General features: G+C 43.1%; 1 protein-coding gene across 2 annotated transcripts in view; it reads left to right on the plus strand.

The window, feature by feature from the left end:
- Window positions 1-3612: 3612 nt before the first annotated feature.
- Window positions 3613-12169, plus strand: part of YLPM1 (YLP motif containing 1) — a gene marked incomplete at both ends in the record, with an annotated part of 90022 nt that continues 81465 nt past the window's right edge. For both annotated transcript variants that reach the window (XM_080707427.1, XM_080707428.1), the window contains one exon: window positions 3613-4479. In XM_080707427.1, the coding sequence (XP_080563553.1) occupies window positions 3613-4479 (867 nt within the window). The remainder of the gene's footprint in view (window positions 4480-12169) is intronic.

Raw genomic sequence — 12169 nt, forward strand, 5'->3', positions numbered from 1 at the left:
AGGAGTATCCGGGTTTGCGGACAGCCTCAGCTACTTAGTGAGGCCTTTTGCAACTCATTGAGACCCTGTTTCAAAATAAAGAATAAAGCCAGGCATGGTGGTGCTCGCTTGTAATTCCCACACCTGGGAGGCGGAGAAAGGAGGATCATGCAGGGCAGGATCGAAGCCAGCCGTGCTGGCTGACTTAAGATACCCTGATTCCAAATAAAAATATAAAATGGGTCTGGGAGTGTAGCTTGGAGGTAGAAGGGTTTCCAGGAACTCTATAGAGCTGGGGTGTGTGTGGGGGTGTGTGGCCTGGAGGTAGAAAGCCCTGAGTTCCACCCCCCAGTACTACAAAAAAAAAAAAAAAAAAAGCAAAATAAAGAATATAAAATAGGGCTGGGGCATAGCTTAGAGAATGCCCTGGGTTCCCACCCCAGTACTACCAAAAAAAAAAAAAAAAAAAAAAGCAGAGAAATCAAGTCTCTTTCATTCTTGCCAGGCATAGTGGCCCACGCTTGTAATTTCAGCGCTGTGAAATGGAGACGGGGATCGCACAGGTTCGAAACCAGCCTTAGCAGGCCGGACGTGATGGCACAGGCTTGTAATGCCCACTCTTGGGAGGTGGAGACAGGAGGATCACGCAGGTTCGAAGCCAGCCTGGCTGGCTTAAGAGACCCTGTTTTCAAATTTTAAAAAAGTATAAAATAGGGCCGGGTGTGGTGGCACACGCTTGTAATCCCCGTGCTTGGGAGGCAGAGACAGGAGGATCGCGCTGGTTCAGAGCCAGGCTCGCTGGCTTAAGAGACCCTGTTTCCACATAAAAAAGTTAAAAAATAGGTCTGGGAGTGTAGCCTGTGGGAGTGTAGCCCGGAGGTAGAAGGGCTTCCAGGAACCCCATTACCACCAAAAAAAAAAAAAAAAAGTATAAAATAGGTCTGAGAGGTAGAAGGGCTCCCAAGAACCCCAGTACCATCAAAAAAAAAAAAAAAAAAAGAAAGAAAGAAAGAAAGAAAGAAAGAAAGAAAAAAGAAAGAAACCATCCTTAGCTACTGAGTGAGGCTCTCAGCAACTTAATGAGATCCTGTTATAAAATAGGTCTGAGAGTATAGCCCGGAGGGTTCCACCCTCAGTACCACAAAAAGAAGGAGGAGGAGGAGGAGGAGGAGGAGGAGGAGGAGGAGGAGGAGAAGAAATAAGCCGGGCATGGTGGCACATGCTTGTAATCCCAGTATTTGGGAGGCTGAAACAGGAGGATCGGGTCGGGTCCAGGGACAGCTTCAGCTACTTGATGAGGCCCTTTGCAACTCAATGAGCTGGGGGTGTCACTCAGAAGTAGAATGCCCCTGTGTTCCATCACTAGTACCACAAAAAAAAATAAATAAATAACAAAATATAAAAACTGGACGTCAGCCAGGCGTGGTGGCGCATGCTTATAATCCTCGCGCTTGGGAGGCTGAGACAGGAGGATCGCACAGGTTCGAAGCCAGCCTCAGCTACTCAGTGAGGCTCACAGCAACTTAGTGAGACCCTGTTTCCAAATAAAATATATAAAAAGGTCTGGGAGTATAGCCCGGAGGTAGAAAGCCTCTGGGTTCCAGCCCCAGTAACACCAAAAAAAAAAAAAAAAAAAAAAAAACTGGGCATGGGTGCACACTTGTAATCCTAGTATTTGGGAGGCTGAGACAAGAGGATCGAGGTTCGTGGACAGCCTCAGCTACTTAGTGAGGCCCTCTGCAACTTAGTTAGATCCTGTTTCAAAATAAGAATATAAAATAGGTCTGGGAGTATAGCTCAGAGGTAGAAAGTATCTGGGTTCCAACCCCAGTACCGCAAAAAAAAAAAAAAAAAAAAAAAAATGGGGCTGGCGTTGTAGCTCAGAGGCAGAATGCCCTAGGGTTCCATTCCCAATACCAAACAACCCCCCCAATGTATATAGATATAGATATAGATAGATATAATAGGTCTCTAAAGCCAGGCATGGTGGCATGGTGGCACATGCTTGTAATCCCAGCCCTTGGGAGGCTGAGACAAGAGGATCGCGCAGGTTCGAAGCCAGCCTCAGCTATTTAGTGCAGCTCTCAGCAACTTAGTGAGACCCTGTTTCCAAATAAAATATAAAATAGGTCTGGGAGTGTAGCCTGGACGTAGAAAAGCCCCTGGGTTCCATCCCCAGTTTAAAAAAAAAAAAGATTATGTTATTTTTCTCCTTGATCTATTACTATAGTGAATTACATTTACTTTTATATTTTTGAAAAGGGAATTTCAAGCCAAAGTATTACAAATAACTAACTGCGATTTCTAGGTTGGGTGGTTTTATGCTTGACCTGGTTTGCTGTTTTTCACAAGTGTGATTTGTTTGTGAAAATTCACTATGGTGTATACTTGAGACATGTAATTTTATGTTTATACCTTATACTTCAATAAAAAGTTAAAAGAAACTCAACTAAATTCTATTGAAGAACAGAAGCTCTTCCTTCCAAAGGATACCTAAGACCCGCTTCCATTCACCTTCTGAGCTGGGTGAACACCTGGGTTGCTTAGATAGAAGCGAGGTCAAATCTTTTAGTAGTATAGAACTGACAAGGTGACAAAATTAATATTCTCAAAGTTAAATAATTTCCCCTCCTAGAAGTCAAAGTATCACCTTTGTTTTCCATTGATTGACTCAAACCAAAGGAATTCTTGTTTAGCATCATGCTGATTTTGTAAGATTATCTTCTAGGTCATATTCTGTATACAATCTCTGTATTTGTTCATTTTCTATTTTTGCTTTAGCTCTCAGATTCTCCAACTTGGATCTGTTGAAATATTCTAAAGAAATCCCATTTCTTCCCTTTTATTCTACCTGTACATGTTAACTACCTATTTCAAGCCTGCAGGAACTGGCGTAGTCTTACATTCTGTCTTCGAAATACATCTCCATTCTTCACAACTTTGTTCTCGATTGGACTTTTGGGTAGAACTGAGTTAAGCCCGTTTTTTAATTCGGGAAGAATTGACATCTTTACAATTTTTCATCTTTTCACCCAGGACCATGGTAAACCTCTCCATCATTTCAAGTCTAATATTTTTATCCTCGGGTATGATTGTGGAGTTTTCTTTATTTAAGTTCCTTATATTTCTTACTAGAGTTACTCTTTATTGTTTTATGGGTTTTTAGCTATTGTTGTTGTTGTTGGGATTGTTGCTATTGTGAATGGAATCTTTTTTTTTTTTTTTTTTTTCCCTCTCATTCAAAAATGAAGCCGTGGAGCGATAGGATCTCTACCACCGCTATGGGCTGTGAGACTCTATGGTTCCTCGGTTCTATGAAAACATTAGGCTCGCGCCTACATTATCCATATCTGACGGTAGATGGCAGCCGCGAGCCGCGAATCAACCGGCCGCTCTATCTCGCCTTTGTTCTCCTCTCGGTGCTACTGCGCATGCGCATTCTTCCTAGTACCGTCCCCGCCTTCCCGGTCGCGGGCCCGCTCGGCAGCGCCGGCGCACTGGCGCGCTCCGTTTACACGCTCCGGGGCCTGTAGGCGCCGCGAGTTCCGGCTGTCGCCGTCGCCGCCGCGGCTCCTGGAGGTCGGTTGCGACGAGTAACGGCGCCGGGACGAGCCCTGCGCCTTTTTTTCCGAAATGTACCCGAACTGGGGCCGGTATGGCGGGAGCAGCCACTATCCGCCGCCACCGGTCCCGCCGCCGCCGCCGGTGGCGCTTCCTGAGGCCTCGCCCGGGCCCGGGTACGCGAGCTCGACGACTGCCGCGGCCCCCTCCTCTTCAGGCTTCATGAGCTTCCGCGAGCAGCACCTGGCACAGCTCCAGCAGCTGCAGCAGATGCATCAGAAGCAAATGCAGTGCGTGCTTCAGCCCCACCACCTTCCTCCGCCCCCGCTGCCGCCCCCGCCGGTGATGCCGGGAGGCGGCTACGGAGACTGGCAGCCGCCGCCGCCACCGATGCCTCCGCCACCTGGGCCGGCCCTCAGCTACCAGAAGCAGCAGCAGTACAAACACCAGATGCTCCACCACCAACGAGATGGGCCTCCTGGTTTGGTTCCGATGGAGCTGGATTCTCCCCCTGAATCTCCCCCTGTACCACCCGGGTCCTACATGCCCCCGTCTCAATCGTACATGCCCCCACCTCAGCCACCACCCTCGTACTACCCCCCATCCTCATCTCAGTCCTACCTGCCTCCTGCTCAGCCGTCCCCTTCCCAGTCCCCACCTTCCCAACCCTACTTGGCACCTACCCCTTCTTATTCTTCCTCTTCTTCCTCCTCCCAATCCTATTTGAGCCATTCCCAGTCATACTTACCCCCTTCTCAGGCATCCCCTTCCCGCCCCTCCCAGGGCCATTCTAAATCCCCGTTACTACCACCACCGTCAGTCCCTTCTGGGAATAAAACAACTGTCCAGCAAGAGCCTTTGGAGAGTGGGGCCAAGAACAAAAGTGCCGAACAGCAGCAAAGTGATCCTGAGCCAGATCCCTCTACTATGACTCCACAGGTAAGAAGGCATCTGCCTGAGCACATCTTTCACCTAGAAGGCCCAAAGTGAGCAGGCCTTGGGCTTTAACCAGTGAGTTCCTCTTAATTCTAACACACAATGACTAGCTAATTTGCAGTCCAAAGGATTCCTTCAGAGTCAGAGGCCTGACAGCTACCTTTTTAATTAGCTAATGTGAATCACTAAGAGAACAGTGTTGTCTAGACACCATGGAGTAATGGGGTGGCTCAAGAGTTACTTTTCAGATAGATGCCTTGGTTGCTTTTGACCCACTTAGATTTTGTTGCAGAGAGCATTGTTTTAAAATTGTACTTTAATATTTTCATTTGAGAGGGAGCATAAAAGAGAAGCTTCTTACAGGGCTGGCACTTAAATATTTGCATGTGAACCTTATGACCAGTTAGTTTCTTTAAAAAAATATCAGGGATAGTTGTAAGCTTCCTGAATTAAGAGTTCTCAGCCAAGTGATGGATGGAAATCTTGTCTAATTAGGAACATCCTAATTATGCTTATCTGTGTATATGGAATACATAAGTGAATCTCTAGATATTTGATTCTTTGAGTGACTGGTCCATTTTAGGAGATGATCTATACATCCTTTTCTCACATTACTTAAAGGTAGTTTGAAGCTAGGCATGGTGGTGCATGCCTGTAATTCCAGTACTTGAGAGGCTGAGATAGGATTGCAGGTTCAAGGCTAGGCGCAGCAACTTATCAAGACCCTATCTTGCAAATAAAAATTGAAAAGGAGGCCGGCACCTGAACCCCTGCACTTAGGCTGAGATAGGAGGATTGCTGGTTCAAGGACAGCCTCAGCAAGTAGTGAGTCTTTCATCAATCTAGCAAGACCCTGTTTCAAAACAAAAAAATAAAATAGGGCTCAGAGGTAGAATGCCTCTGGGTTCCATCCCCCAGTACTACACACAAAACAACTGAAAAGGGGTTGAGGGTATGGCTTAGAGGTAGAATACCACTGGGTTCAATGTTTAGTACCCTCCTCGATAGTTTTAAAACAAGATCAGTTTTCTACATTTTATTGTTGTTACTATTCATTCCGAAATAGTAGTCTTCAAGTTGGCCATGGTTAAAAAAGAATAAGTTTTGTGAAATCCATCCCTCTAAACGTCTGTTTGAAGGGCTGCTTCTTTTCATAGAACAGAGATTGAGAGGATAGCTGGAATAATTGCGTTCCCCCTTAAGAAGGAAGGTAGAACTAAAGCAAAATAGATGGTATTTTGTGGGGTTTTTAAAAATTTATTATTATTATGTTTATGGCACTGGGGACTGAACTCAGGTATTCTACCTCCAAGCTACACCCTCAGCCCATTTATTTATTTGGAAACAGGGTCTCACTAGGTCGCTTAGAGCTTCAGCTTGTGGTTTGTTTGTTTCTTTCTTCTTTCTCTTTTTCTTTTGAGGTACCGGGGATGGAAACCAGGGGCATTCTATCTCCGAGCTACATCCCCAGCCCTACTTTTTATTCTTTATCTTGAAACAGGGTCTCACTAAGTTGTAAAGGGCCTCACTAAGTAGCTGAGGCTGTCTGTGAACCGCGATCCTCCTGTCTCAGCTTCCCAAGAACTGAGATTACAAGCATGCGGCACCATGCGCTGCTTGTGGTTTCTTTATTATTTGTTTGTTTATTTGTTTGTTTGTTTTTGTAGTACTTGGGGTGGAACCCAGGAGCATTCTATCTCCAAGCTACACCCAACGCCCTATTTTTTATTCTTTATTTTGAAACAGGGTCTCACTAACTTGCGGAGGGCCTCACTAGCTAAGGCTGTCCACGAACCCAGATCCTTCTGTTTCAGCCTCCCGAATGCTGGGATTGCAAGCATGCACCACCATGCCTAGCTTTGTGGTTTCTTTAAATAGACACTTTTAATAATTCCTAATCTACCTTGTTTATTAAGGAAGAAGTATAATTATATAGGCTCAGATTAAATGTTAAATTCTCTAAAAGAATTACAATTATTACAGTGATTTTGCATTAGAAATTAAGAACAGAGACAAGACAAGAATTACATCCTGATATAGCACTTATCCTGATGTGCTAGAGTTCTTGGAGAAAACTTGCTGTTCTTAATTGATGGAGGCAGTCAGTGCCCCTATTAGTGCCCAAAGGAGAAATGTGTACTACCCTGGTTCCTAGAAAGTTTGTGTTGGCCTCTTTCCTTATGACCATGACCATGAGGGAGTTGGTACCTGCTGCCATAATATAAGTTCTTTTCTCTTTTACTAGAATAAAAGATTTATAGAGCTCTTAAACAAAAAGTTGACAGGCGAGGTGGCTCATGCTTATAATTCCAGTACTTGGGAGGCTGAGACAGGTGGATCTCAAGTTCGAGTACAGCCTTAGCAATGTAGAAAGACTCTCAGTGACCTACTGAGAACCTTTTTCAAAACAAACAAAAAATAAAAAGGGCTGGGGGCGTAGCTTGGAGGCAGAATGCTCCTGGGTTCCATCTCCAGTACCACACACATACATATAAGAATAGCAAGTTGTTTAAAGCACTAATGCAGCCAGACATGGTGGCACACGCTTGTAATCCCAGCATTCGGGAGGCTGAGACCAGAGGATCGCAGTTCGTGGACAGCCTCAGCTATTTAGTGAGGCCCTCTGCAACTTAGTGAGACCCAGTTTCAAAATAAAGAATAAAAAAAAAAGGGGGGCAGGAGGTGTAGCTCGGAGGTCAAATGCCCCTGGGTTCCACCCCCCAGACCCACACACACAAAAAAAAGCACTAATGCATTGGCTTACACCAAATTAGTACCATCTCAACAGATTATTTTCCACAGGAATAGACATTCTTTTATGTAGCTAGAATTTCTTCCTTTTTTTAATATATATTTTAAATTCTTGTGATACTGGGGATGGGACCCAGGGGCTTCCTTTTTCCTGGCTACATTCCCAGACCTATTTTTTATTTTATTTGGAAATAGGATCTCCCTAAGTTGCTGAGAGCCTCACTAAGTAGCTGAGGCTGGCTTTGAACCTGTGAAATCCTTCGATCTCAGCCTCCCAAGTGCTGGGATTACAAGTGTGTGCCACCACACCTGGTTTTATTGTGTAACTTTTTAATCTTTATCTCTACGAGGTTGTTTTTTTTGAGGGATGTAGGTGTCAGACTAGCCTTAATATGTGTACTTATTTTGAACACTGTTTTTGCTTTTCTGCCTTTAAATCCTTGTTCGTATATTCAGTGCCTTGAATATCAGTGCCTTCAGTTCTTTGGTGAGAGTAGAAAGTGATGCCAGATGAGATTTGAGGGTTGGAGTAAAGCATTTCATAGAGGGCCTTGTAGGACTGTCTTTGGCCTCTGTCTAGAGTTCATCCCAGTGTCTTCAACCCTCTCAGTCACCTTAGAGTTATATTGCCTTCAAGGCATGTCTCATACATCAAGGTCTCCATGAAGCCATGATCACCCTTTTGGTGTAGTTCTGTCCTTCAGATTGTAAATCCCTGGCACACAGACTGTCTTGCTTATCTTTTTAATCTTCTGCAGCACTTAGAACAGTGCTGCTTTCAACTTGTTTGCTTTTTCAAAAATTTGTTGAGCTGCCTGGCGTGGTGGCGCACCCTTATAATCTAAGCATTTGGAAGGCTGGGGCAAGAGGATCGCAGTTCAAGGACAGCCTCAGCTACTACTTAGGCCCTTTGCAACTCAGTGAGACCCTGTTTCAAAATAAAGAATAAAAATTGGGCAGGGGGTGTAGCTTGGAGGTCAAATGCCTCTGGGTTTCATCCCCAGATCCGCAAAAAATAAATAAATAAATAAATAAATAAATAAATAAAAAGAATAAAAAATAGGGCTGGGGATGTAGTTCAGAGATACAATGGCTCTTTGCAAAAAGATTCAAAAGTGTCATCCTCTAGACTTGTGTGTGTGTGTGTGTGTGTGTGTGTGGTACTGGGTATGGAACCCATGGGCATTCTACCTCCGAGTTAAACCCCAGCGCTATTTTTTGAAACACCGTCTCACTGAGTTGCAAAGGGCCTCACTCAGTAGCTGAGGCTGTCTGCGAACCCAGACCCTCCTCTCTCAACCTCCCACATCCTGAGATTACAAGTGTGTGCCACCATGCCTGGCCACAAAAGACTCTTAATGTAGATAAGGATTTCTCAGCCTCAGCACTATAGACACTTTGGACAGGATAATTCTTGGTTATAGGGAGTTTGTCCTGTGCATTGCATGTTTATCAGCATCCTTCCCTGCTGCCCACTAGATGCCACTAGCAGGCTCCCACTTGTGATAACCAACAATTTCAGACATTAAGCTGGGTGTGGTGGCCTATGCTTGTTATCCCAGCATTTGGGAGGCTGAGACTGGAAGATTGCTGTTCACAGACAGCCTCAGCTATTTAGTGAGGCCCTTTGGAACTCAGTGAGATCCTGTTTCAAACTAAAGAATAAAAATAGGGCTGGGGGTGTAGCTCTGAGGTAGAATGCTCCTGGGTTCCATCCCTGGTACTGAGAAAAAAAGAATTAACTTTCTTTGTGTTTAAAAGATTGTCTTAATAAAATGGAAGTAGTCTTATGAATTGTGATTGTCTTTTTAGACTTAAAATAACTCATTTAGATAAAGCTGTTGACTTTGATCAGTTTTTAGAGCTGTCATTTATTTAATAATAAAGCATTTATTGGCTAGCAATTATGTGCCTGTACTGTGCTTAGCACTGGAGATGAAATAGTGAACAAGATAGGCGTAGAAACTGGGTGTGGTGGCCACACCTTTAATCCTAGTACTTGGGAGGCTGAGACAGGAGGATTGCAGGTTCAAGACCAGCCTCAGCAACTTAGTGAAACCCTGTTTCAAAATAAAAAATAAAACAGGCATGGTGGTGCACGCTTGTAATGCTGGCGCTTGGGAGGCTGAGACAGGAAGATCGCACAGGTTCAAAGCCAGCCTTGGCTACTTAGTAAGGCTTTCAGCAACTTAGTGAGAACCTGTTTCCAAATAAAGCATAAAAAATAGGGCTGGGGATATAGCCCAGAGGTAGAAAAGCCCCTCGGTTCCACCCCCAGTATCACCAAAAAAAAAATAAAAATAAAAAGGGCTGGTGGGTAGCTTGGAGGTAGAATGCCCCTGGAATCAATTCCCAGAGCCAGATACACACACACACACACACACACACACACGACTTAGCCATTTGTCATTGACTTGTTACTCCAATGAGGGATGGATGGCATTTAAGAGAAGTATAGGTGGGCATGGTGCTGCACAACTGTAATCCTGGTACTTGGGGAGAGGGGCTGAGACAGGTTAGGCCATGGTTTCAAGGCCAGCCTCAGCAACTTAGTGAGGCCCTTAACAATTTAGTGAGACCCTGTTTCAAAATTAAAAAATAAGCCAGGTGTGGTGGCACATGCTTGTAATACCAGTACCTGGGAAACAGACAGGATCACAGGTTCTCAGTCAGCCTCAGCTACTTAGGGAGGCCCTCTGCAACTTAGTGAGACCCTGTTTCAAAATAAAGAATTAGCTGGGCGTGGTGGCGCACACTTGTAATCCCCGTGCTTCGGAGGCGGAGACAAGAGGATCACACAGGTTCGAAGCCAGGCTTGCTGGCTTAAGAGACTCTGTTTCCAAATAAAAATATAAAATTGGTCTGGGAGTGTAGCCCGGAGGTAGAAGGATTTCCAGGAACCCCAGTACCACAAAAAGAAAGAAAGAGGGGGGAGAGGGAGGAAGAGAGGGAGAAAGGGCGGTGGGTGGGTGTAGCTCGGAGGTCGAATGCCCCTGGATTCCATCTCAGACCCACATAAAAGATAAAATATTGGGCTGGGGGTGTAGCTTGGAGATAGAATGCCCCTGGGTTCAATTCCCAAAACCACTAAAATAAAATAGGGCTAGGGAGAAGTAGAATGCTGCTGGGTTCCATTCTCATTACCACCAACAACCACCCAAAAAATCACTAGATTGTTCCTTTTGTTCCTTTGTATTCACAGTGCCTTTCATGGGCTCTTAGCAAGTAGAGAACAAATATTTTTTAAATGATTGACAATAAGCTTCAACCTGCTTGAAGAGGTCTCCTTTTGTAAATTAGGTATAATCTAAATGAAACCTAAAAAAATGAGCAGGAATTAATCATTAAGTTCAGTGAATGTCACTGAAGGCTCAGGAGAGAAAAGTATGAAACTGATTAGAGACTGCATTCTAATGACAGTAGGAAGCCATTGAAGGATTGAGATAGTCATATATGAAATTGCCTTTTTGTTTTGGAGTACTGGGGATTGAGCTCAGGACCTACTGAACTACACCCCAGCCCCAGATTCGTGTTTTTGTTTTTTTTTTTAATTTATTTTTATTGGTGCATTGTAATCATATATCACATTGGAATACAAGACTTGAGAGGATATACACATCATCCAATTAGCCCTCATCCAGTCCCCATCCCATTCCCTCCCCCTCTCTCAATCCCATGCTTGTTTGATGATTAACTTTGATACATGTATTTATGTACCTCCTGCTTTTTTTTATTTAAAATTTTTTTTTATTGGTACACTGTATTCATACATCATAATGGGATAAAAAAAAGCTTTTATAGACATACATGCACACATCGCCCAATTAGCCCCTCCCCGATCCCCACCCGTTCCCTCCCCATCCCTCCTTCCCATGCTTGGCTTAGTGGTTGACATCTAGTATTATAGCAAATTAACAATGATAATCTCACAGAACAGTTTCATTTGTCTGATACCAAGCTTTTGATGACTTAAAGATAACATTTCAATATTTCTTTTTGCTTTCTTTCTTACCAGAGAATATTTTTTTTCTTTTCTTTTTGGTGAAACTATCATACATTTATTTATTTATTTTTCAGAAAAAAAATCTATCCTAATGTGGAATATGGACTCTAGGTACCCAAAACGATCTTGAAAAAGAACAAAGCTAGAAGATGTATATTTTCTGATTTCAAACCATATAAAGCTACAATAATTGAAACAGTGTAGTACTGTTATAAAGGCAGATATATAAACCATTGGAGTTAAATAAAAGCCTAAAGATAAATTCTTCCATATATTGTCAAGTTGTTTTTGACAAGGTTTCCACAAACATTTGGTGGAGGAAATAATCATCTTTTAACTAAATATTGTTGAAAAATAATAATTACATGAAAAAGAATAAAATTGGACCCTTACCTAACACCATATACAAATATTAACTCAAAATATATAAAAGACCTAAATATAAATCTTAAGACTATAAACTTGTAGAAGAAAATCTGGGTCATTAAACCTCACAATGTTGAAATTGGCAGTGTTTTCTTGGGTATGATTTCAATGGCACAGGCAACAGAAGAGTAAACAAACTTCCTAAAAATTAAAAAAATATTGTATATCCAAAGACAATGTAAACAGAGTTAAAAGTTACTGATAGAATGGGATAAAATATTTCCAAATGCTATATCTGAAAGTATATTAATATTCCAAATAGAAGTCCTAAAAATTAGCAACAATAAAAGCAAACAATACAATTTAGAGATAGGTAAAAGACTAACATAATAATGAACCTCCACAGATAACCAATCTTAGTTGTCTGTTGGATGGAAAATCTTGTTTCTCTGGTTCTGGTGTGTGTTACCTAATTCTTTGTAGTTAATCTCTCTGAGTATTTTCCCTAGCGCTGGTTTTGAAGACATAAATTCCTTCAGTTTCTGTTTGTCGTGGAAGCTTCTTATTTCCCCA

This window comes from Muscardinus avellanarius (genome assembly GCF_963383645.1).
Source record: "Muscardinus avellanarius genome assembly, chromosome: 12".
Lineage (NCBI taxonomy): Eukaryota > Metazoa > Chordata > Mammalia > Rodentia > Gliridae > Muscardinus > Muscardinus avellanarius.